Source organism: Marmota flaviventris, chromosome 17 (genome assembly GCF_047511675.1).
Source record: "Marmota flaviventris isolate mMarFla1 chromosome 17, mMarFla1.hap1, whole genome shotgun sequence".
Classification (NCBI taxonomy): Eukaryota; Metazoa; Chordata; class Mammalia; order Rodentia; family Sciuridae; genus Marmota; species Marmota flaviventris.
Window position 1 is genome coordinate 24669967 of NC_092514.1, and position 25769 is coordinate 24695735.

Here is a 25769-nt window from a genome sequence, read left to right on the forward strand (position 1 = left end):
GCTAGGAGGAGCATGTGAAGACTCTGGATTCCTCCACTGTCAAGACTCCACACAAAGGGTCAGCACCGTGGGTTTCCCCACGGCCAGGCCTAAGTATATCATTTGACCCAAGATGAGATCAGGAACATCCAAACCAACGGATAGAATTATGATCTGCACGTGTTTTGTTGTTCTCTCTTTTCAGCTGAGAGCTGCTTGCTTCTAGGTGGAGAGGTAGAGCAAAGCCCCTTTACAGCACTTAAAGAGCATTTCTTCTTGGCTGTTAGAGATAGGCTTCAGTCCGCATTGGGGTATCTTAAGATAGGCTTCAGTCCGCATTGGGGTATCTTAATTTGACTCGTCAAGGTTGTAGTTTCCATGTTTTGGCTAGGTTTGCTCCCTCCCTCTCAGAATACCAGAAGAAGGAGAAGCGAGGAGCAAATAGGACGTGTCTGGCCGGTTAGCTCAGTTGGTTAGAGCGTGGTGCTAATAACGCCAAGGTCGCGGGTTCGATCCCCGTACGGGCCAGAGTTTTCTGGTTTTTCTCAGTCTTCGGCCCTGAAATTCTCCTGCCCCATGTCGGAGCTTTTTGATCACCGAACGTTACACGTACTGTTTCTGAAAACAACTTCTTACAGCTCTCCAGGAACTGGAAAGAAACCCACACAGGCATCTTCGCGTCCTCTTCCGGGAGGTACAGTTATCTGAAGCTGTTGGGAGAATAGAGAAGATCTCTAAAAAGGCGGGGCCGGAAGACAAAGGCTGACTCCAGTTCTATTTGATTCTGTCGTTTTCGCGGTCCTATCTCAGTCATAATAGGCTTGGAATAAAAACAGTAAGAAAGAGCATCCTGCTTGTGACGTGGGGGAACTAAGAAAGGCACAGAAAGAACCTTACATAGGCCTGTAGTCGTGGCCGAGTGGTTAAGGCGATGGACTAGAAATCCATTGGGGTCTCCCCGCGCAGGTTCGAATCCTGCCGACTACGTGTAGTTTTTGTTCTCGATCGAGAGACCCTCTAATCCAGTCGGCACTCTCCAAATACCATTATCTCAGAATTCTAGAATATGAGAAGTGCCCCCAACTACGCACTTCTTGCTATGTTTGAAAGTATTTCCCTGCCCTTTCCGGAATCAGGTGGAAGTAATATGTTCCCAAAGTCCAGTCGATTTCCATTGAGTTTGCATAAGATGTATAGACGCGAATGCTATATTCCTGTAGTGCTTATTAGGGAAAAGCAATACTATCCCTGGCGCCGTGGCTTAGTTGGTTAAAGCGCCTGTCTAGTAAACAGGAGATCCTGGGTTCGAATCCCAGCGGTGCCTTTATTCAGTTGGGTGGGAGGGTTTCAGGTTTTGTCTGTTTTGTGACTTAAGACTTTTGTCTCCTCAATACCCTAAAGGACTGTTTTTCTATCAGAGAACTCAAGGGTTTCAGAGCATCCCGGTGCCCTGGTGGGCCGCCGCTCCCAAGCTGGCCCTCTCACCTGTTGGCAATCCGGCGCAGCCCGCAAATCTTTTGCCTCGCGGGTGCTACAGCCCAGTGGCGGGGTGTGTTAGCCTGGCAGCTCCCCTACCACCGAAATTGCTTCTACTATAGGAGGTCTCCTAGAATTTGAGCCACTTGGTTTTGTTTGGTACTAAATTATATTTCTTTTGTCTTGAGGCCTCATTATTTTATATGTATTTTATATATTGTAAAATATAAATATTTTAAAAATATATATTCAAAATGTGGTGCGACTTGTAGGTAACTGGGCCTTTCACGTGTAGTTACCTCTATCGCTAGCTCTCCACAAGCAGAAAGTCTGGGTCCACTAGCAAGATTTCCTTTGGCCCGGAGCTATCTGGGTTTCCTAAAAGAAGTCCTGGAAGAACTGGAACTATAAGGAGTGACAGTGGCCCACTTTACCTTTTGACTTGTTTTTTTCTTTTCCTCTTTTCCTCTCCCACTCCCTAACTTGGAATTCATCTCAAGAGAATCAGATTACCTTGAGTTATCTGTTCTCCACAGGAAAGAGATGTCACCAGAAGAACTTGGAAGTGACTATCTCCCAAATTAACTAGTGTAGCCTACCACAAACACACCATCAGGGTGACCCAGGACCCCAACAGTTCTGGAATGTAGCCTTTGAAGAGCTTTTTTTAAAAGTTCTCTGTTTTCTTTCCCTGATGGGCAGAATCACTGCCTCAGGGACTGGATGGAGTCCCCTGTGTTTCTCTGTTGCTAGCAAAGCAATAAAATTTCTTTTTCTTTTTTCTCAAAACTGTGTGTTCATTATTAAATTGGCATGAATTGGCCTTGTAACAAGGAAAGGGAGTAGAAAACTGCCTTGCCAGTGCAGTTTCCAGGGAACCTGGTGTGTACAGCAGGACACACTCCTGGAGCCCTGAGGCAGGGCTGGTGAAGGTAGGAGTGAATGGTGGCAGGACCGAGAGAAGGCAGACCTGTGGTGTGTCCGAAGGCCCAGCATTTCCTTGGCCCAGGATCTGTTGTGAGATACTGAGTAAAAATGTTGACCTGGAAGAATTGCTGTCTCCACCTCAAGCGAGATATCCAGACCACATTTGTATGCAACACTGGCAAACACTGCGTAAACACATGCATAAAGCAGACCCTTTTCTCAGAGCTCTTGAGAAGACAGCAATCACAACATAAAGTGCTAAGGGCAGGGACAGTGAAGCCAGATTTGAGGATAGTGTAGTTAGGTAAATCGGGTCTGATATTGAGTAAGATAAAGAAAATGGAGCACATTATTGAGAATGGAGTCCAGGAAACCAGAGCAGCACTTGCTGGAAATTGAAATGTTAATGTCCACAAGGCCAGGAATCCATCCTAAGGAACTGTTAATGAAGCTCACAGCAAATGAGGAAGTGCTAATCAAAAACCGCCCCAGACCCTTCCTGCCCAGATTACTCCTTCAGCCCACCTATTTCCCACCTTTTGACCTTCCCTACCTGCATTCTATCACTGCAAGATAAAGGGAAACAAAAGACATGAATGTGGGAAAGCTGAAAGAAGACCTTAGCTATAAAAAAGGGAAGACCTCCCGCTTCCACGGATTCCACCTCTCAGGTCCTCTTTTTCCTCCGGGGATAAGTCTTTTCTGCTGTCCTTTAATAAAGCTTCTACTTTCCACTCTTCACTTGCCTCGGCATGCTTCTCTGGTGTTATACTTCAGCCTTCGGGGAAACAAGGACTCGTCGTCACCGGTAAACAGCGGAAATAACAGGGTGTTCTCAGAATAGGGGAGAAAAGTGGCATTTCCTCCAGTCTGAGGGTAGAGGATAGTCAGGGGAGGCTTTCTGGAGGAGGTGAGCCAAGTCTTATGACCAAGTAGAAACTTTCCATTACATAGTTACAGCAAAACAGGCAGTGTTGTGAGACCTGGGAATACAGCAGGAAGCAAAGAGAGGAGACCTGCCCTGCTGGAGTTTATGGGACTGGGATGACACAAAAAAACAACATATTTCACTAAATTATATAATATGCTACATAAATGTTACAATCAGAGCATGTGGGGTGGGGGCAGGTGTTGCTTACAGAAATGTCCAAAGCTTGCAAGGGCAGTTGTAGAGATGACTTCAAGACATTAAGGATTTTGAATAATAGGCTTCAGTAACTGACAGGATGTGGAATCTGAAAAGGAAAAACTTCAGAAGGATACCCGCATCCTCCTGGGAAGCACTGGGGTCAGGAGCTTTGAGCTCCTCAAATATCTTCTCTTTCAAAAAACTGTGACTGCCTGAAGTTAAATCTTAGAATTGGATCTTTCAGTGTAAATTTCTGACTTCTGTTAAAATGCGAAATATAAAAAGAAAAAAAAAAAAAGTAAACTGCTTCCAATTGAAAAAATGACCAGTTGTTTACACCTTACTCTTTGGATTCTGAAAGTGGGGTCCTTCCCACTACTGAAACTGAAGTTTTGAGATGAGATTAGATTCATGGCTTTGCCAATTTCCTCTGGGTTCTTGTCTCACAAATTTTGAAGAATAAAATTCACTGACAGGGCTGGGATTGTAGCTCATTGGTAGAGAGCATGTCTAGCACCTGTGAGGCACTGGGTTTGATCCTCAGCACTACATAAAAATAGATAAATAAAATAAAGGAATTGTGTCTATATACAACTAAAAAACAACAAAAAAAAAAATTCACGGACAATCACTGAGGGCCTAGTAAACACAGTTGGATATATTTGAAGAGAGAAGAGATAGAACCCCCGCCATAAGGTAGGGGGCTTGAGAGCAGAAAAGCCCATTTTGGTGTGCCAGCTTAGGAGTTTAAATATGGTTCAGGGTAGAGCATGGAGCAAAATGTATGTAAAATAGGCATTGAAAAAATATCAAGGCTATATCATCTTTCTTTCTATCCAGATTCACCCCCATCTTCCTTCCTATAACTTCCACCTGAGTTCACTCCCACCTCAGGTTTTTCCAGCTCTGAGACAAAAGAGTTGGCTGGAGGTGTTCCCAAAGTGGAGCCTCAAAGTCTTTTACATTTGAAATAGGCCTTGATGGTGCTCATTAAGGTGTTTACTTGTTAGCCTGGGAGTGTGGTTCCGGTGTATGAATAAAACTGACCATGGATATTCTTATTCACTAAGGTATGCATTTTTCTAGGAGGAGGGAATCACAACTTTTACTATTGGTCTTGAAGGATTTTGGTCTCTTCCTTGCGGAGATTCAGTGCCTAAGGTCAGGAGAGGGAAGGAAGACTGGAGAATTTAGCTAGGAAGCCCGGGAGCCCAGCGAAGAAAGACCAGAATGGGCGGGAAAGTGATTAGGGAGAGGAGGCACCAAGATCACTGGGAGAACCTCGAGAACCATCTGAAAGATTTGCAACTCTAATGGGAAAGATTAAGCTGAGTGGGGACATCTGAGAAAGAAAAAACCAAGACCTGAACCCTTCTTTGAAGTCCTCCCCACCAAAGTGTCTGTGGGTTGAGCATTAAGAAGGGCGTGGCCCCACAAATCACAGGACTGGCTATGGAACAAGCAATGGATGCTATCAGGTTGGTGCAGGGCCGCTGAAGGTCAAAGTCGGGCCTAGGGGATTCCCTGGGACAGGCACTGAGCTGGAGGAAGGCCCAAGAAGCTGGACTGTAACTGACCCCGGTTGATCTGGCTGAAACTCGGAAGGAGCAGTGGTGAGTGCACCAAGAAATTAGAGGCTCACTGAGCAGCTCAAGGGACACTTCCAGGCATCAAAGCTGGGCTTCCTGGCCTTGGGCTACACTTGTGTGGTACTTGCCTTAGAGCTCTTTACCTTCTAGAAGTCTTAGGTGACAGGCAGAGCCATTGCTAGATCAGAGGTTAAGGGGGTAACCTGATCCTACAGGCTGAAAGCCCTAGGATTAGTATTGGCAAGGGTGTCCAGGGAAGTTTTGGTTTGGTTACAAGACCTGGTATCTCACCCCACTCTGGAGGTTGGAAAGCCAGACCCGCCAACCACACCAGCTCTTATGAAACCTCTTCCGTCAGTCTTCTTGGCCCCAGGAATCATTGTCTTTGTCACCTGGGCCCTGTCACCCGTGTAGGGACACTGTGGGCCATTGACGAGTCTAGGCGAGGGCATGTCCTGCCGGCCACCCCAGTAAGTTACACGAAATGCAGGAAAGGCGAGAGGGGCTGGCTGGTGCTCACTTAGGTACTTTAGTACTCAGTAACTGCCCCAAACCCATCCCGAAACCAGGCTTGTCCCCAAAGTTCTACAATGGGGAGGTGGGCCCGAGGACTGCGGCTGCGGGAGGAGGCGGGAAGGATGGGGGATGGTCCTCAAATATCTTCTCTTTCAAAAAAACTATTGGTGACCACCAGGACCTGGAACCGATGTTCCAGGCAGAACTTGAAAGCAACTTCGGGTCGATGCCAGCACACTCCCTCCCACTTCCTCAACGCTATTTCCTGGGAGGAGTCGGAGCTCTTGGGCCAGCAGCCAAGAGATTTCTCAAACCCTTGTCCTAGAGTACTGCTTTGGGGAGAATGATTCCTAGCAGCACGCCTGTGTGTCTCAGCCATGGATGTCCTCGGGACCGCAGCAAGTGTGATACGACCTCTAAGGGCGGTCGCGGGCAGCGTCGTACGTCGGCTCGTTGGTCTAGGGGTATGATTCTCGCTTCGGGTGCGAGAGGTCCCGGGTTCAAATCCCGGACGAGCCCTGTCTTTGCCTTTTGCTGACCCTTAGTGGCTCCCTTAACTGAACTGGAAAATGATCCGTGTCGACTGCTCTGTGCAGTGAGTTCTTTTGTTCTGAGTGGACACCCGGTGACAGGAAGAAACTTAGTGCGTAGTCCTAACTGGGCTGTCAGGGACAGCAGAGGTAGTCCAGACTTAGACAAAACGCAAACATTCTGCTGGCTTCCCGTTTTTCAGTTTGTTGCCTTACCTTGTCCACTAGAGCCATCTTTCAATTTGAATGATGCCCATTAACCTCCAGTTGTGAATGACAGATTGAAGGAAATGGGAGCAATTCGGGGTGTGCTTGGACAGTCAGGTTCTCTTTTTCGGTAACTCCTGCTTGTTTCCACCTTTATAAAGACTCGTGTTCAGTTGAGGTCTAAACTGAAAAGGCAAACCTCCAAAACCCCTCCATGAGCATACTGAGCTCCTTCGAGATCCCAGATCAAGGATACAGAAAGGGCTTTGCGTAGCTCACTCCTCGTTAGTATAGTGGTGAGTATCCCCGCCTGTCACGCGGGAGACCGGGGTTCGATTCCCCGACGGGGAGAAGCTATCAAATTATTTTTATGTTTACTCCGTTTTCTTTTCTATCCATGAAATCCCACTCATTTGGTAAAAATCCGTCTGTGCCCTGAGAATAAGACCCAAAGAAAAAGAGGAAGATCCTTCTGACTCCTGAGCGAATGTTTTAAGTGCCAGCTTGCATTTTACTCAAGTAATTTGCTATTTAAACGGACAGCTACATTAGCCATTATTCTCCCTACTCAATATGTGCATTAGGTGAGTTCATTGATGAGAACTTAGCAAACACAGACGGGCAAAACAGCATAAAACAGCTCACGCAATACTCGGTCAGACAGGAACCCCTGAACTTGCTTCCTACTTATCCAAATGGGCATCTCCAGTCGTAGCTTGTAGCTGAGCTGAGCAGCTTAGTTTCCCAGCCTCGGCGAGCCGCGCCGCAGGGTCCCAGAAGCCGAGGCTAGGTTTGGTTCCCTTTGGCCTCCCTGCGTCTGTATCTGTGGGTTCGTATCACGATCCGAAGTCTCCAGTCCCAAGCCTGCACAGTAAGTAGGGTCTTCTCGTGGGGAGGGAACTAGCAGGGCATTGCGGCCAGAGTCCCAGGCCGAGGAGAGTGTGCCTCAAGGCCAACCCTAAACACCACGGTGATACACTGGGGAGCAAGGGGGTGAAATACTAATAAATAAATAAATTTAAAAAAAAAAAAAAAAAAAAAAGTTGCGTTGGCCGGGAATCGAACCCGGGTCAACTGCTTGGAAGGCAGCTATGCTCACCACTATACCACCAACGCAGATGCTAACGTCTTGTTTTAGGAGTTTTTTAAGGTCTAATCGAGCCACCTGAAAGACGCATTCAGACTTAGAAACGGTAGAGCTGGCGCAGCGTTAGTGTGCTGGGCGCGCACCTAAGAGACACTCGGTTCTGGTCACTGCTGATGCGCGCTTTCACCCGCGTGACAATGTGGAATTATGCCCAAATCTGAATTACAGATAAGGAAACCAAAGCCCAGAGAAGCTAATTAAAGCGGCTCTGTGAGTCAGCTGCAGAGCCAGGATTAACTGTAAGATTTCTTCAGGAGGCGAGGACTACCCTGACACTGTGATGACATGATTTCCAGAAAAAAAATTCCCAAACACATTGATATCGCTTCTCTGTTGAGTGAATTCAATGTGTCCCAAGGATAAAGAATTGGACCTTAAGCCAAACTCACTTGAACACAATTTGTCTCTTTTCATCAGAATGAGTTTGATTGCCTTGCGCGTGCGCGCTCATCTTGACCCCGCCCTCCCCCGGAGGCTGAAAGAACAGCACAGATTAAAATCTCAGAGACGGAGTTTAAGGATAAAGCTCCGCCTTTCGTTGCTGACGATAAATCTGTTCACGATACCGGTCCGGCGCCGGGTTCTGGGAGGCCTCGTGGCGCAACGGTAGCGCGTCTGACTCCAGATCAGAAGGTTGCGTGTTCAAATCACGTCGGGGTCAACCAGAACTTTTCCAAATTAAGGAACATTACCCCTAATCATTATATTAAATGAAAAAATAGATACATAGTCTTTTCTGTTACTCTTTTTCCTAAAGTGCATGAATGTCTCCTAAAAACAAATTTGGGCACTATAATTTCATTTTTACTGTTCTCATCAAATCGACCAACTAAAATAGTCATAATTTCATAGACATTTTAGGTATCCTAACAGAAATTGTTCACTAACAGTTTCCACTTTTGTGGCAATAAATGCTCTTTGTTGGAAAGAGTGTAGAAATAACCAATCGTTTTTAAAATAATGATAGTGATTTGTGGTCACTATGCTAGCCCATTATTTTCATTTGTGACAAGTTAACTTTTATTTGCCAGTGATGTCCCTAATCCTGTACTCCATTGTTATCGCTCATCATCGTAGTAGAAATATGACTCTACAGACTTTATCATTTTAATGAGTATCTAAAATTTGGTGACAATTCTGTAAATTATTAAGCAATTCTTCTAAATTTGGATATTTGAGTTATTTGATTATTTATTTGCAGTTTTTGTTTCTTCATTTTTTAAATATGTTGCCAGGAACATCATTGTGCTTTGTTTTTATTTTGTCTCTACTGAATTAGTTCTGTGACACCAATTCCTGGAAACTCCAGCTGAAGGTTCTCCTTCGCTACACTTCTAACTGTCCTGCCAGCTGACTTTCATGTACGACCGACCTTTCTTTTTTTTTCTTTTTCACTAACTTAAAATGTTTTCCATCGTCTCTGGTTAACTTGAGGGTAGAACACAAAAATGTTAAACACAAATATTACTTTTCTCCAGACTTAGCAGTCACTAGAAACCGGAAAACAACGTGCATTTTTGCTGCTTTTGGTGTATTGAAAATAATACAGAGAAATCCAAGCCTGCCACCTCCCCTCCTCACCTTCCCGCGGAGGCTTTTTATTTCCCCCTGGGAAATAACTTGACATATTTTTCCTCGAATAGATATTCCTTTCTTAATGTGACAGATTTGAGTTGCTGGTGATGTATTTGGACCATCTCACCACTATCCACAAGGCTGTCGCCACCTAGGCTAGAATCTTGTGCTGTGCTCTTCTCTCTCTGGCCCCTGCCTTCTGTCACTGTGTCACTCCGGAGAACAGGGAAACTGATGACCACCCCTTGTTACAGAACTGAAGACCTGTTTGATGACTTAGCAGGGCCACTTGTTGCAGAGGAACTCTGGTGACCTAAGGTGAAGAGAGTTTGAAGCTAGCCGCAGCACAGTTGTGCTCAGCTCTCTGGCCGCCCAAACATAAGCATCGGCATTATTTTAATAAGAAGATGCAAAAATGGTAATTTTTAAACTCTACCTTTCTGTCCGTGTATGTGTGTATGTGTGTGTGTGTGTGTGTGAGAGAGAGAGAGAGAGAGAGAGAGAGAGAGCGAGAAATATTCATAATTAAATAGAAAGGAGGTGGTGCTCACCTGTCATCCCAGAAACTCAAGAGGCTTAAGCAGGAGGATCAAGAGTTCAAAGCCAGCCTCAGCAAAGGCGAGGCATTAAGCAACTCAGTGAGACCCTGACTCTAAATAAAATACAAAAAAGGGATGGGGATGTACCTCAATGGTTAAGTGCTCCTGCTTTCAATCCCTGGTACCAATAAATGAATAAATAGGAAATATGCAAGATGTTTATTAGTCCTTGTTGCTGTAACTGGTCACCTGGAGGTAATTAATATTTGTAACCACTGTTCTTTTCCCACTATCTTTTCCCTTTGCCTCCAGCAAACAGTAAAGGTAGTTGTAGGGTTTTGTTTATTTGTAGAGACAGGGTCTTCCCCGTATTGCCCAGGCTGGCCTCAAACATAAGATGGTCCTGCCTTAGTTGCTGGGATTACAAGCTTGGGCCAATGTGTCAGGCTGGTGGGACACAATTCCACCCATAGCAAGAGTAGTGGAAAATGCAGGAGAAATATACATAGGCCTAATTCTTGACATTTAAAACTGGAGCGCCACCTGTAGTTCTTTTATCTAGTATAAAAACAAACAAACAACAAAAATCAGCCCGTGTGGTGAGGTGGCACCTGCCTGCAATCCCATCCGCTCGGTAGACCAAGGCAGGAGGATCGCAAATTCAAAGCCAGCCTCAGCAATTTAGCGAGGAGCTAAGCGACGCAGTGAGATCCAGTCTCTTTAAATTAAATGAATGAATGAATGAATGAATGAAAATAAGGCTAGGGATGTGGCTCAGTGGTCGAGTTCCCCTGAGTTCAATCCCTGGTACCACCACCCCCTTGCAAAATCAAAGACTACTTTCAGGGATTATATCTATAGTTAATTACTAGCGAAGTTTATCTGAAGTATAGAGCAACAAAAACCACGAGGAGAGATGCAGGTTCCTTACTGACAATGAAGTGGGCTCTTGAAAAGACCACATTTTGCCATAGATGAGAATTCTTCTTTCCTCTTCAGGAGAGTAAGAAGAGAATGCAGTCTAGGGAGTGGAGCAGAATACAGCAAAACCTTAAGATTTGAATAATCGAGTAGTAGTTACATAGGTGCTTTTAGGGTTTTATTTTGCCAGGTGGGGCAGGGCATACTGTAACCCCAGTGGCTTTGGGGACTGAGGCAGGGGAATCTCAAGTTCAAAGCCAGCCTCAGCAATTTAGTGAGGCCCCAAGCAACTCAGCGAGACCCTGTCTCTACATAAAATAGAAACAAGGGCTGGGGATGTGGTTCAGTGCTTATGCACCCCTGGGTTCAATACCTGGTACCCCAAAAAGAGAGTTTTTAGTTTTGTTTTGCTTTTGAACTCAAGGGCATTTAACCACTCAGTGACAACCCCAGCCCTTTTTATGCCTTAGCTTGAGCCAAGGTCTCACTAACTTGCTTAGGGCCTCACTAAATTGGTGAGACTGGCTTTGAACTCCCAGTCCTCCTGCCTCAGACTCCCAAGTTGCTGGAATTACAGCCATGCACCACCATGCCTGGTTTAAAGAGTATTCTTGATATTTTAAGTCTCCTGGAATTTAATACCTACATGCCCTAGGCATGTAATACATTTTGTGTGTTCTTTTTCCTTTTTTTTTTTTTTAAGTTAGTTCATAATTTAATACCAAAATATATTTAACATAAGATTTATCATTTTAATCATGTCTAAAACAATAATGTTGAATGAAAGAAGACACAGAATATATGTCTGATTCATTTGCATAAAGTACAAAGCAAACAAAACTGGCATATGGATTTAGAAGTCAGGATATGATTACTTTTTTTCTTTTCTTTCTTTTTCTTTTTCTTTTTTTTTCAGTACTTGATATTGATTCAGGGGCTTTCCACCACAGAGCTACATCCCCAGCCTTTTTTATTTTATTTTGAGACAGGGACTCCCTAATTTGCTGAGGCTGGCCAATTAGGATAGTCCTGCCTCAGCCTCCAGAATTGCTAGGATTCCAGGTGTGCACCACCACACCCAGATAGGATATGGTTGCTTTTGGAAAAAGTGGGTAAGGGGAAGGAAAGGAGAATGAGTGGGCCTTCTAGGGCCTCCATTTGTTTATTTGGGTGTTGATTACATAGGCTTGTTCAGTTTGTGAAAATAAATCCAGCTCTCCATTTCCTATATGAAGGATACAGTAAAAGGTTAAAAAGTGTTGGGTGTAGTATAGAGGCTTGCTGTTCAGTCACCTGGGAAGGGACACCTTCTGGCTGACTGATTCATCCTGGGATGATGCATAAATGTCCTATGGTCTGGACCTGGACATGGTCTCAGTTCTCTGTCATGGTGGCTGGAACTTGTTTGGTTCAGGCCTGTGGTTTTCACCAAAGACAGACGCCTGGGCTATGATAGCCAAGAGCAAACTAAGATAGTGATGTCCTTTGACGTAAGGATGCTCAAGTGAGTCTGGAGAGGACAAGGATACCCCACTAATTCCACAGCGTTGCCTCAGCTATCCTGAAAAGGAAAACTTAGTGGAAAGACCTAGGGGCATCGACAGACTTCCTCAGCAAGAACCTTCCAAAACCTTCTGAGCCTATCTTTAATTTCTGGCAGGGGGTTTGTTGGTTGATGATGGAAATTCATATCTTCACATTTTTTATTGGAATATCATCAGAAATAAAAGAAACTTGCCAGGCACAGTGGTGCATGCCTGTAATATCAGAGGTTTGGGAGGCTGAGGAAGGAGAATTGTAAGTTCAAAGCCAGTCTCAGCAATTTAGGGAAGCCAGCAATTTAGTGAGACACTGTCTCAAAATAAAAAGGCCTATGATGTGGGGATGTGGTTCAGTGATTAAACGCCCCTGGGTTCAATCCCTGGAACAAAAATGGAAGGAAGGGAGGAAGGGAGGGAGGAAGGGAGGGAGGGAGGGGGGAGGGAGGAAGGAAGGAAGGAAGGAAGGAAGGAAGGAAAGGGAACTGAACTGCCAAGCATGTTGGCACACGACTATAGTGCCAGCTACTCAGGAGGCAAAGGCAGAAGGATCACATGAGCCTGGCCAACAGAGAGATCCTGTTTCTTAATAAATAAATGAAAGAAACTGACATCCTGGCTTTCCAAACATTGTAGTAATCTAGACATCCTGCCCTGTCCTTTGGAACATGAAACAGTGCTGACCCTTCCTAGTCATGTGAAAGATCAGCCCCCTGACAGAAGAACAATGACATCCCCCCTCATCACAACCTTTCATTGCTTCTTGGACAGTAGAATCCATCCCACATCTAACATGATCCAAGAGATGAAAATCAAGAGGAAAAACAAAAGTTACACCAAGAGGAAATTGCTACTTTATATCATCAGAAACTGGTGAAGTTTTTTTTTTGTTGTTGTTGTTGTTGTTTGTTTGTTTTGTTTTTTTAAGAACAAAATGGTAACATATTTGCAGGAAAATGGATTTCAAGTGTTCCTGACCAAGGAGAACAGAACACAATTTTAAACAGACTTGTATTTATTGCTGTGGTGATAGATAGGCATATATTCCAAGTGTGGTCCACAGACTGGTGCTACTTTTTTCTTTTTTTCCTCATCCAGGACAAGTATAGAATTTAAAGTAAGCATTTAGAAACTCTTATAGCATCTGTCAGAGCACTTTTTTATATGTCCTTTTTTATATGGGCTTATGAATTTTTTGGGGGGTGGTGGTGGTGCAAGGATTGAACCCAGGGCCTTATGCATGTAAGACAAGCAGTCTACCAACTGAGCCATATCCCCAGAGTGGGCTTGTAATTTTTATGTTGTTTCAGATTTAACTTTCCAAGGCATATATATGTATTATATTTTATGAAAGTATTGACTTGTGAGAAATTGAAAATAATCAAGACTGGTCCTCCTCCACAAATCATTTGAGAAGCACTGAGGTAGATAACAGGTTTTATTCATTAATTTGGGCAGACAGGTGGGAAATTGATTTATGAAAGATGCAAATCTCAATCCTATGCTGGCCCACAAACATTCCTGAAAGGCCCCAAACTGTTCTAATATAATGTGCAAGTAGAAATTTAAAGATTCCAGGGGATAGAGATACTGTATTGGATCTAGAGATACTGTATTGGATCTATCAGGCATAATCCACCTCTGTAATCTGTCCCCTGACAGGTTTAAGAAATGTCTTCCTAAAGTAGGTCATGAGGAATACAGTATACTCCAAGTAATAGAACTTTTATAAAAAATGCTTCCTTAGCTGGTCTCTTTATGCCTAATGAGTTGGTAAAAGAGTTGCAATAAAAATAGAGTCCCTGATCTTGGGAAGTGAGGTTGAGCTGACCCTAAGTAAAAAGAGTGTGTACCTTCAGTAGTGAAATGGTGTTTCACAAATGGCAGTAATGATGGCCTTGATCATCAACTCTTTTGAAATGCTTCATCATACACAGATCTCTGACTTTTCAAATTAATCTTGGGCTCCCTAGAACAAACCTGTAGGCAATTGAGGCATACACTTATTTCTACCAGCTTCCCCTTGCTTTTTTGAGGACAAGCTTGATCCTTGTCCTCAGTGCCAATTCAGGCCAATTTAATAATGAGGACAGAGAAAAGGGAAAAGAAGTTTTATTGCTTTGCTAGCAAAAGAGAAACACAGGGGATTCTTGTCCCTGAGGCTGTGATTCTGCCCATCAGGGAAACAGAGGGCTTTTAAAGAAGCTCTTCAAAGGCTGCATTCCAAGTGTGCCCTGACAGGGGGTCCCAGGTGCACTCTGAAGGTGTGTTGAAATTCACTTCTTAGATCCTCTGGCAGATATCTTCTTCCTGTGGTGGATGAGTTCAAGGACAATTAATTAGGGGAAGAAAAGAAAACACTTTCTCCCTAATCTTGTTAGGGATAGGGAGAAGAATGCGTCTTTTTAAAAAGAAACCTCAGAGCAAGGAGGGCTATATTCAAATGGTAAAGTGGACCACTGTTACACTTTCACCCTAGCAGCTGGGAGAGATGCTGACTTTACCAGCCTCCTTTGCAGCAGTCTTGTGACACAATTCTCACCAACAAGGAATCTATTGAGTGCTTCTCAAAATCTGCTTTTCATAATAAAAGGAACAACCAGGCATGGTGGCACAGGCCAAGCAATTCGAGAAGCTAGGCAGGAGGTTGGCAAGTTCAAGGCCAACCTCAGCAATTCAGCTACACCCTAAGCAGTTTCGTGAAACATTGTCCCAAAATAAGAAATAGAAGGGCTATGGTTGTGGCTCAGTGGTAGAGTGCTTGCCTAGCATGTGCGAGGCACTGGGTTCAAGTCTCAGCACCATATATATATATAAATAAATAAAGGTCCGTCAATAATTAATAAAAAATATTATTAAGAAATAGAGCTGGAGATGTAGATCTGTGATAAAGTGCCCCTGGGTTCAATTTCCAGTACCTAAATAAATAAATAAAAATAAGGAAAAGACCCTATCTTGCAAATAAGGGAAGTGTTAAGAGAATTCTTGAGTACAAAAAAGGCCAATCCAGGTCTCTAACCTTGTTCAGATTACAGACACACAGTACAACTACACTACACAGAATGGGGAGGCAGGTGGTTCCTCCAGGAGAGGAAAAAAAAGGGAAGGCTGCTAGATAGGGCATACAAATATACACTAGGTATTATTTCATAGAAGGCCCTGTTTTGTTTTTTTCTTTTTGTAGCCGAGATTGAACCCAAGGGCCTGTACCACTGAACCATATCCTCAGCCCTTTTTATTTTGAGACAGGGTCTCAATAAATTGCTTAGGGCCTCACTAAATGCTGAGACTGGCCTTGAGCTTGCAATCCTCCTACCTCACCCTCCAGAGTCACTGGGATTACAGTTATGCACCACCCAGCCAGAGCTAATATGTTTTAATTTAACCCATGAATGAAATTTGAGGGTGAGAAAAGGGTGGGGAGCTGAGGGGGAAAAAAAAAAGCGAGGCAAGAAGCAATGAAAATGAAAATAGACCCAAGCAACATGCCAGGTATCTGAGGACCAACAGAGAAAGATCCACTGGTGGAAAATTCCTCCTAGGAACATAAAGGACTTATTAGATCAAAATAGTAAATCCATAAGAATAAACAAACACACAAAGGGACAGTGAGAGAGCCCAGAAATAGAGTCAAGAACAATTGATACTCAAATAACCATAGGTTCTGCATCCAGGACTCAAACCAACTGTGGATCCAAAAGAAAAAAAAAATCTATACTGAATATGTACAGACTTTTTGCATCATTATTCCCTAACCAATATAGTATTACAACTATTGACACAGCATTTATATTGTATTAGGTTTCTTAAGTAATCTAGAGATGATTTAACCTAGACTTCAGAATGTGTAGGTTCTATGCAAATATGACGCCATTTTATACAAGGATGTCTAGGCAGCGTGTGTGTTTTTGGTGTCCAGGAACCAATCACCCACAAATAACTAGAGACGCCTGAATACATGATGATTTTTATTATTAAGGGCAGCATTTCAAACTATTGGGAATAGGGTAGTTTGTTTTAACCAATGGCGTTGGCATAATTGGCTCTCTCCATCTGATAGAAAACAAAGACTCTAGTTCCTACAGAAAGGTAAATCCCGGTCGTATTTAAAATTTTTAAAATGAAAGAAAACGTCTGGGGAGACGTCTCGGGAAACTTTGCTAAGCTCGAACCCAGCGCGCGGTAGCTCGCTCATTGGCTGCTCACGCCTACGTCACAGGACGGATGTAGCCAATGGGGCCGGGGCGGGAGATTTGAAAGTGCCTCGGCAAAGCTGCGACCAGGCAGATTCAGTCGTTTTTTGCGGACGACGGGGACAGTAGCTGTGCCACGGGCTCGGGGTGAGCTGCTTTCCTTTCGCGGGCCCTGAGCTGGGAGAGGGCAGGTGATGAGGCAGATCAGGCGGTCCGTTGGTGGGCCCGCGTGCACTCGGCCAGGCTGCTGAGCGTTCAAGGATAGAGAGAGGGTCCGGAAAGTGGGTGGGACAGCGAGCAGGGCGGGGGCGCTGAGAGCGGAGCCCAGAAGCCTAAAGGCAGACCTCCCTTCCTCCAGCCCAGGCTAGCATTTCCGGTTAGATCGGTCCGACCTCTCTCTTTTCCTCTCTCACTCTTTTCTCAGCTCTGTTTTCCCTTCTCCACCCAGCTCTCCTCCTACTTTCTAAGGATGGCCCAGAAGGAGAATGCCTACCCCTGGCAGACGGTAAGGCCCTTTCCACCTTTCCGGCCACTTCCCCACCCCCCATTCACACTCCGAGCTAGGAGAGTTCCTACTTGGAGAGTTCGAGTCCTGCAGAGGACGATCCTCTAAGCCCTTTTCTTCCCTGTTGCGCTCCTACCTATGAGCCCCAAGAGTTTGCTGCATGCAGGAACTGATCTGGTCATTTGCCAGCCAAATGTTGTCAACTTCAATAGTGACTCTCTCACCCCTTGAGGATTTTTGTAGAGCTGAGCCTACTTGTCACAGGAAAATTATATCTGGGCCTGAACAGGCAAGGTTTGGTCTGCGGGCCATGATTCCCCGTCATCATCCTGAAAAAATAAACTGGGCAGAGAATTGATTCTGGAAGAACATAGATAAAGTTATTGTTTAAAATGTCCAGTCTAAAAATAATCCTTTGGAATTTATTTTCAATGGTTGTGATTGAACCCATGCCTCAGTGTATGCTAGGAAAGCACTCTATCACTGAACTACTTCCCCAGCCCTTGAATTTGCTTTAATGATAGGTATGAAGTAAGGATCCAAATAGATTTATTTTTCAGTTATCCAAACATCTTTCATTGAAGAGTCTACCCTCTGATTTTATTTTTTGTTTGTTTGTTTGTTTTTGATACCAAAAATGAAACATAAGAGGACTTTATACCACTGAGCTACTTCCCCAGCCCTTTTTATTTTTTGTTATATATGACAGCAGAATGCATTTCAGTTTGTAGTACACAATTTTTCATGCCTCTGGTTGTACGCAAAGTAGAGTCACACCATTTGTGTCTTCATACATGTACTTAGGGTAATTCCCCCCTGCCCCTTTAATTTTGAGACAAACAGAGTCTCACTAACTTGCTGAGTCTGGCCTTGAACTTGTGATCCTACAGGTATAGCCTTCTAAGTCACTGGGATTAGAGGTGTGCATACAACCAAATCTTGCTTACCCTTTGATTTGAAATGTCATATAATATTTCCACGTAGATGTGAAAATAGTCTATTTCTGGACTATATTGTGTATAGTATAGATTGACAAATAACCAAGCTGATAGTTGATAACCAACTATCAGCTTGGTTATTTGTCAATCTATACTAATATCACTGGGAACAGACTTTTAGGGTCACTGGAGGCTTTCTTCTCTTGGCTGAAGAAGGAAAGAGTCCTGCACAGGTTTTGCTCCCTGGTGTTGGAACTTGGCATCCTAGAGAGTCCATGTGTTCCCTTGCCACCTGCTTATTCCCTCATGGGATACAAAGTAAGGCTCACAAGAGTGGAGTCTGAAAGAGAAACCATTGTCACTTTTGCCTTAGTCATTCCCAAAAGAAAGTGTGTCTCTGACAAGTTAAAAGTGAAGAAGTGGTCCAAGGCCATTGGAATAGACCATGGTGTCTCTAAAGCCTATTGTAGAGAATTACATACTGATGTTTGCTGCAACATTCAAGTCTTCAAGGACCTTATTCAAGCCTTAATGGTCTGAGCTTTTTAAAGGACTTTGAGAAAGCCTCTGTGTTAAATTCATTGAATTGTGGATGTTCATTGACCCCGCCCTCTGCTGTCCCATGGGATTGGAGGCTGGGTGAATGAGTATGATGATACAGACAGGACTATACAGGTTGGACAGTTTTGTGCTTCAGAAAGTAATGTGGACCAAAACCAAAAAGGTGAAATGTTTGATGTTAATCTTAGATTGTTTATTAGTAACCCATTTTACTTATTTATTTATATTTATTTAATTAGTTAGTTTTCAATCAATATTTATATGTGGTGCTGAGAATCAAACCCAGTGCCTTACACATGCTAGGTAAGTGCTCTACCATTGTGCTATGAGTCTAGTGCCTTAGTAACCCATTTTAATGTGCAGCAATAAATAGAATCTTGAAACTACGGAGCCAGATTGTAGTTATCAGTGTTTTTCTTTGAACTAGGGGTGGAAGGGTGGGTGGCTCTTTAGCAAGTAGATGAAATGCTGCTTGCAGCACATTCCAGCCTGGTCTCCAGGACAAAGGCATCCTCAGAGCTACCCCTGCTCCTTCTCAGTCTCAATCGGGCCTGAACACCCTACCCCAGAGGGTCCTCCGGAAGGAGCCTGCCACCCCATCTGCACTTGTCCTCATGAGTCGCCCCAACGGCCTGCCCACAGGTAACTGGGAAAAGGGGAAGAAGATTGACCACAGGGGCTAGATCTGAGAGGGTTTAGGGGTGAGAATATGAAAAGAGGGCCTCAACTTACCTGCTCTCTCCTTAGCTGCCCATGGCCAGAAGGTGAGAGAAAATAGCATTGGCGTGCGCAACTCCAGGTAAGTTCTCAAGCCTGGGGGTGGAGGGTGGGATGAGATGGTGAAGAGGCAGGAAATGGGGGAAGTAAAACCTAAAGGCTGGGGGAGTAGTGATGAAGAGAATGGGGTTGAGGGAGGGAGGGAAAGCATACACCTTAGAGGGTAGACAAGTGAGCACTGAGCTGCCTGCCCCCCTACTTTCTCATAGACAGCCCCTCACAATCAACGACTTTGAGATTGGGCGTCCTCTGGGCAAAGGCAAATTTGGAAATGTGTACTTGGCTCGAGAGAAGAAAAGTCATTTCATTGTGGCACTCAAGGTCCTCTTCAAGTCCCAGATCGAGAAGGAAGGTGTGGAACACCAGCTGCGCAGGGAGATCGAAATCCAGGCCCATCTGCAGTATGTTCCCACCTAGGAACCTAACCCCATTTGTGCCCTTACCCCAGATTGCTGTCTCTTAGCTGTGACCAGTGAGCCCCCTTTAGTTCTCAGTGTGGGTCAGCTATCCCAGCTCCCACTATCTACTCCTATCCCTGGTCCATGTGTGACCCTAGTTCAACCCATTGGGTCCTGTCTTCTTACCGGTTCTCTTCTCGCAGGCATCCCAACATCTTGCGGCTCTACAACTATTTTTATGATCGGAGGAGGATCTACTTGATTCTGGAGTATGCCCCCCGGGGAGAGCTCTACAAGGAGCTACAGAAGTGCCGCACTTTTGATGAGCAACGAACAGCCACGGTCGGGGCGGGTGGGCACCTGGGTCTCCAGCCAGGGGTTTGGAGGCTGGGGATATGTGGCTTATAGCTGGAGGCCTAACTGCCTGTTGTTGACCCTCTCAGATCATGGAGGAGTTGGCGGATGCTCTGATATACTGCCATGGGAAAAAGGTGATTCACAGAGATATAAAGCCAGAAAATCTGCTTTTAGGGCTCCAAGGTGAGCTGAAGATTGCGGACTTTGGCTGGTCGGTGCATGCTCCCTCTCTGAGGTATGATGGCTGGGGCAAGGGTTGGGGGAGCCCTGACATAAGGCTGCAGCATTCTACATAAAACCCCTTCAAATCTTATTACCCAGATGTTGGGATTTGTCCTCACATAACAGACTCAAACAGTTTGGTTGTCCCCATGACAAAGGTTTTCTACTTGATATATTGGGACCCTTTTGCCATATCACTGAGAAAACTCAAACATTTTTTAGGGCCTTACAAATGCTAGGCAAGCAACTTACTACTGAGCTACATTTCCAGTCCTTTTTATTTTTTATTTTGAGGTAGAATCTCACTCAATTGCTCAAGACCTTGCTAAATTGTCAAGTCTGGCCTTGAATTTCCCATCCTCCTACCTTAGCCTCCTGAATCAGTGGGATTGCAGTCCTGAGCCACCATGCCTGACTATCCATTGTCATTGTTCCTGATTTCATGGTATTGCATAGTAGAGATGTAACCTCAGTTATTTAAGCAGAACATTCTTGGTGGGCATTAGAGATGTCTCCATTTTTTTCTTTAATTTCAAGATGAGTATTGCTTTTATGTCAGATTATTTTATTAGGATACATCCCTCAGTGTGGCAATGAGGGGCAGTGGGTAGGCCAACCTCTGGTGCTTTGGTTTATTTCATCACCCAGCTCTACCCAGTGTTGCTGTCTGGTTTGGCTGGAACACTCTCCTGGTGCATCTGGGTGACAGTTAGTACCCAGCCATCAGGCAGCAGGGAGAGGAAAGTCTGTCTGACCTGAGACTCATGCCCGCTTTCTTCATCCCCCCAGGAGGAAGACAATGTGTGGTACCCTGGACTACCTGCCCCCAGAGATGATTGAGGGGCGCACACACAATGAGAAGGTAGATCTCTGGTGCATCGGGATACTCTGCTATGAGCTGCTGGTGGGGAACCCACCCTTCGAGAGTGCCTCACACAATGAGACCTATCGGAGGATCGTCAAGGTAAGAGGGCTGCCTGGGGCTCTGTCAGCTTCAGAGGCTGGGACTGACTGTAGACAGAATGGATGTACTCGGCCCTGCGCAAGTCTCTGAATAGAGTAGGTAATCAAGGAAAGTAACCATGGTGACAAATGCCATCTTTTTCCTTTCTCCACACTTGCAGGTGGACCTGAAGTTCCCTCCTTCTATGCCCGCAGGGGCCCAGGACCTCATCTGCAAGCTGCTCAAACATAACCCCTCTGAAAGGCTGCCCCTGGCCCAGGTCTCAGCTCACCCTTGGGTCCGGGCCCATTCGCGGAGGGTGCTGCCTCCCTCTGCCCCTCGTTCTGTCCCCTGATCATCTCTGTCATTTACTTGGTTGTATCTGTTTGTATGTCTGTGTGTGTTCAGGGGGAGAAGGAGCCCTAGCCTGTACCCTTATCTGTCTTCTACCTCCTTTTTATTTAATAAAGGCTGGAGCTTTTTGTACTGATGAATGTAGAGGTTCTGGGTGGAGGCTTTGCTGTGGAGGAAGCTGTCCCTTAGGGCAAGGAGGGAGCACCTATCCTGGGTGGTAGGGAGTGACACTGCATCATTATCTCTGGTAACTTCCCACCCTCCCAGCTCCCAGCCACCCCCACACACCCACTTCTTGGCCCTACTTTGATTCGCAGAACATGGGGGTAATTAGGGGACCTTAGCTCCCCACTGCTACACTTGATCTCTACCTGCCTTTTCCTGACTTGTAGTGTTTTCCTCTCCTGGCTCATTCATTGCCAACTTAGGAGTGAACTGAGTATGTCTGTAACCTATTATTTGTCAGTTTTTGTTTGTTTTACTGTGCTGGCTATGTCTCTCATAGGAATGAATAGAAGCAATATACGTTTTTTTGTTTGTTGACAGTGCTGGGGATGAAAACCAGGGACTTGAGCCTGGTAGGAAAGTCCTCTACCACTGAGCTAGTCCTTGCCATAGGGTTTTGTTTGTTTTTTTGTTTTGTTTTTTTGAGACAAGGTCTGGCTCTGCTGTCCAAGCTGGCCTTAAACTCCTGGGCTCAGGCAATCCTTCTGCTCCAGCCTCCTAAGTAGCTGGGACTTATAGGGCTTAACTCTGCCCAGTTATTTTTTTAGGTTTTTAATAGACAATCCTTCATCAGGAAGGAGGGTCTAGTCTACTCTAGTTCACTAGTGATCTTTTCTTTAAAGCAGATTTTCTGTATCATGAGTCAGAGTTGATTTTTTCCCTCTTTTTATTGATGCATTATAATTATACATAACAGAGGGATTTGTTATAATATATAAATACGTACACACAATAAAACAGTATAATTTTAATCAATTTTATTCCCCAATATCTCCTCTTTCCCGCCTCTCCCTCCCCCTTATCCCCTTATTCTATTCTCCTGATCTCCCTTCCATTTTTTTTTTTAAATTTGTTCTAATTAGTTCTATATGACAGTAGAATGCATTTTGACACATTGTACACAAATGGAGCACGTCTTCTCATTCCTCGGGCTATACAGGGTGCAAGTCACACCAGTAGTGTAATACATGTATACAGGGTATAATGTCTGTCTTATTCTGCCGTCCTTTCCATCCCCACAACTCTACCCCTCCCCACACTTACCTCTGCACAATCCAAAGTTCTTTCTTTCTTCCTTACCCCGCCCCAGAGTTGAGTTTCATCAAATGCTTTCTCTGCATATATTATTTGTTTTTTTCAATCCATGTGATGAATGCCTCAATAAATTTTCTTATTTTTATTTTATCCTAATTATGCATGCTATCTTGGATTCCTAGGGCTGCTATTATAAATGACTTAAACTTGATAGTTTAAAGCAATAGAAATTTATTCTCTCACAGTTCTGGAAGCCCTTGGCCTGAAATCAAGATGTTAGGGGTATCCTGCTCTCTCTGAAGGCTCTAGAGAGAATCCTTCTTTGCCACTTTCAGCATCAGATGATTCCAGCATTTCTTTATAACTCTGGTCTCTGTCTCCATCTTCACATGGCCTTCCCTCTCCTCTCCTCTCTCTCTCCTCTGTGCCTTTTTTAAAAATTATATTTAGTTGTAGATGGACACAATGCTTTTATTTATTCTTTATGTAATGCTGAGGATTGAACCCAGTGCCTCACATGTGCTAGGCAAGAGCTCTGCCACTGAGCCACAACGCCAACCCCTCTTCTGTGCCTTTTAAGAACACAAGTCATTTGACTTAGGGCTTTCCCAGATAATCCAAGGTGATTTCACCTTAAGACCTTTAATTACATCTCCTGAGACCCGTTTTCCCCTCAAAATGTCACATTTATAAATTCTAGGGATTAGGATGTAGACATGTTTATGGGAACACTATGTAATCCATTATACATGCTAATAGATTAGAACAAATGAATGATATGCCAAAGATTCTCTTTTATTTTTAAGAAATTTTCCCGGGCTGGGGTTGTGGCTCAGTTGTAGAGCGCTCGCCTAGCATGCATAAGGCCCTGGGTTCAGTCTTCAGCACCACATATAAATAAAAAAAAAAAGATCCATTTACAACTAAAAATATTAATAAATAAATAAACAAAATAAAGGTATTGTCTCAACTACAACTAAAAAAAAATATGAAAAGAAATCTTCCTATTTCCATCTCAGAGACTAGTAATTTCAAGTCTTTTCACTATTTTGTTTTGCTTTGCTTTTGGCATTTACTATAAGCAGATGCTTCTCAATTTACTGGTGTTAATTACATCCTGATAGACTCATCAGAAGTCAAAAAAAAATTGTAAGCTGAAAAATGCCTTTAATTGCTAACCTATATGAAACATCAATAGTGTGCCCAGCCACTTTAACTGAGAAAACTTACTTTAGCCTACAGTTCAGCAAAATCCTCTGACATAGACCTATTTTATAACAAAGTGTTAAATAATCCATAATTTGCTGAATACTGAAAGTGAAAAATAGTTATATTGGAACACTTTGGCACCATCAAAAAATTGGAAGTCAGACCATTGTGAGACATCTGTATTTCTAAATCACATGCTTCTGTTGTTTCTTAAGTTTTCACTTTTAGACATTACCTATTATTTTCTCATTATAAAATTTTGGGGTTGGAGGAAGAGCTCAGTGGTAAGCTAAGCACAGGCCTTGGGCTGAATCCCCAGCATTGGGAAATTAAAAAAAAGATTTTATTCTTTCATCCCACTACCACCATCCATGTGTACATTTTCTGTCACAACAGCCTTCTGATGTAGTTACATCGTAATTTTGGTTAGATTTATTCATTTGACAATAGTTACTGAGTACATTCTATGTTCTAGGCACTATTCTAGAGGCTGAGAGTGAAGCAATGGATAAAAGAAGAAATTGGGGACAGAGCTCAGTGGTAGAGTGCTGGTCTAGCATGCTCCAGACCCTGGGTTCAATCCTCAGCAATGCAAAAACCAATAATAATCCTTTGCTCACAAAGCTTACATATTTATTTATTTATTTATTTTAATATTTATTTTTTAGTTTTCGGCGGACACAACATCTTTGTTTGTATGTGGTGCTGAGGATCGAACCCGGGCCGCACGCATGCCAGGCGAGCGCGCTACTGCTTGAGCCACATCCCCAGCCCCAAAGCTTACATATTTAAAGGGCAAATGCCCAGTGTTTATATCATCACTAAGAAGTTAACAGGCTGACACAAGCAGCATTATATTGTTGACCATCCCTGAAAGTCAGTTATCTGGTTATCATTTGGTCAGTAAATATATTACTAATCTATCTACAAACTCTCCCCCAGTCTAAGCACCCAAAGCTATACATATTCATCAAAATATTCCCTAGTGGCGGGCACCTGTAATCCCAGGAGCTTGGGAGCCTGAGGCAGGAGGATCGCCAGTTCAAAGCCAGCCTCAGCAATTTAACAAGGCCCTCAGCAACTCAGTGAGAACCTCCCTGTCTCTAAATTAAATACAAAATAGGGCTGGGGGTCTGGCTCAATGGTCAAGTGCTCCTGGGTTCAACTCCTGGTACCCCAAAAAAGCAAAATATTTCACTGTACCACACAGGCCTAAAATATAGTGTATTTTGTTATTCAGTTCTCAATATTCTTTGCTGACTATTGCCAGTTCCACTGATTCCGGAATGTTTGAAAGGTGTTTTTTTTTTTTTTTTTAATTTTTTTTATGTTAATGGAACTTTATTTTATCCATTTATTTATATGTGGTGCTGAGAATGGAACCCAGTGCCTCACACTTGCTAGGCAAGTGCTCTACCATTGAGCCACAACCCCAGCCCTTGAAAGGTGTTTTAAATATTCCAGACACAGGAGACTAACCCAACCCCCACCCCCAACCCACCCTGCTTTGTGCTCTATTCCCATTTTCCTTTACCCTCTCTACCAAGTCCCTTTAGCAGATGCCCTGTTCTTGCCACTCCTCGTCTCCATGTACCCTGGGACCTCCTTCTCCAAAGCTTGGATGTCAGCCCAGGATTGTCTCATTATTTTTTTTTTTATTTATATAAATTAAACAAGTGGATTCTCTTATGGGTGCTATGAATAAGATAAAATTCCACTTTCCAAATATCCTAATATCAGAAACATAATATCAATTGGTTTGGCAACATCTTTCTAGCCCTCTTTCTTTGTATTTATATTCATATCTATATACTTCCAGAAGACAGCATATTTTTAAAGGTTTTATTCATTTTATCATATCACCCAAAAATATTCATACAGAGATGACTGCAAATTAAAGACAGCATATTTTTAGCACATGGGGACTTCTTTTATGTAAATTGCATTGCACTGTATGTAATTTTTGTCACTTGCTTTTT

The 25769-nt window shown here is 43.8% G+C and overlaps 1 protein-coding gene, 7 non-coding genes and 1 pseudogene across 11 annotated transcripts; 8 read left to right on the forward strand and 1 right to left on the reverse strand.

The window, feature by feature from the left end:
* The first annotated feature begins 433 nt into the window (after positions 1-433).
* On the forward strand, positions 434-507 carry Trnai-aau (transfer RNA isoleucine (anticodon AAU)). Its single transcript has one exon. It is a non-coding gene; the product is annotated as a tRNA-Ile (tRNA).
* Positions 508-884: 377 nt separating this feature from the next.
* Trnas-aga (transfer RNA serine (anticodon AGA)) lies at positions 885-966 on the forward strand. The gene has a single exon. It is a non-coding gene; the product is annotated as a tRNA-Ser (tRNA).
* Positions 967-1229: 263 nt separating this feature from the next.
* On the forward strand, positions 1230-1303 carry Trnat-agu (transfer RNA threonine (anticodon AGU)). The gene has a single exon. It is a non-coding gene; the product is annotated as a tRNA-Thr (tRNA).
* Positions 1304-6063: 4760 nt separating this feature from the next.
* Positions 6064-6135, forward strand: Trnap-cgg (transfer RNA proline (anticodon CGG)). The gene has a single exon. It is a non-coding gene; the product is annotated as a tRNA-Pro (tRNA).
* Positions 6136-6632: 497 nt separating this feature from the next.
* On the forward strand, positions 6633-6704 carry Trnad-guc (transfer RNA aspartic acid (anticodon GUC)). The gene has a single exon. It is a non-coding gene; the product is annotated as a tRNA-Asp (tRNA).
* A 693-nt stretch (positions 6705-7397) lies between these two features.
* Trnag-ucc (transfer RNA glycine (anticodon UCC)) lies at positions 7398-7469 on the reverse strand. The gene has a single exon. It is a non-coding gene; the product is annotated as a tRNA-Gly (tRNA).
* A 620-nt stretch (positions 7470-8089) lies between these two features.
* Positions 8090-8161, forward strand: Trnaw-cca (transfer RNA tryptophan (anticodon CCA)). The gene has a single exon. It is a non-coding gene; the product is annotated as a tRNA-Trp (tRNA).
* A 1247-nt stretch (positions 8162-9408) lies between these two features.
* Positions 9409-22737, forward strand: Aurkb (aurora kinase B). Of its 4 annotated transcripts, none has more exons than XM_027946863.2 (9): positions 9409-9493; positions 16715-16771; positions 18810-18912; positions 19018-19069; positions 19257-19448; positions 19649-19787; positions 19889-20037; positions 20814-20988; positions 21149-22737. In XM_027946863.2, the coding sequence occupies exons 1-9, from the start codon at positions 9491-9493 to the stop codon at positions 21320-21322; spliced, it is 1044 nt and encodes a 347-aa protein (XP_027802664.1). In that variant the 5' UTR covers positions 9409-9490; the 3' UTR covers positions 21323-22737. The 4 variants fall into 4 exon arrangements, with proteins under 4 accessions (XP_027802664.1, XP_027802665.1, XP_027802667.1 ...); XM_027946864.2 differs by lacking the exon at positions 9409-9493 and adding an exon at positions 16339-16413; XM_027946866.2 differs by lacking the exons at positions 9409-9493; positions 16715-16771 and adding an exon at positions 16399-16413 and having other exon boundaries at positions 18749-18912.
* LOC114101807 (small nucleolar RNA U3) lies at positions 10447-10647 on the forward strand (annotated as a pseudogene).
* Positions 22738-25769: the final 3032 nt, after the last annotated feature.

Coding starts and splice junctions, on each gene's coding strand:
- Aurkb (XM_027946863.2), top strand. Junction 19,070..19,256: donor ATTGGCGTGCGCAACTCCAG/GTAAGTTCTCAA, acceptor ACTTTCTCATAG/ACAGCCCCTCACAATCAACG. Junction 19,788..19,888: donor ATGAGCAACGAACAGCCACG/GTCGGGGCGGGT, acceptor TGACCCTCTCAG/ATCATGGAGGAGTTGGCGGA.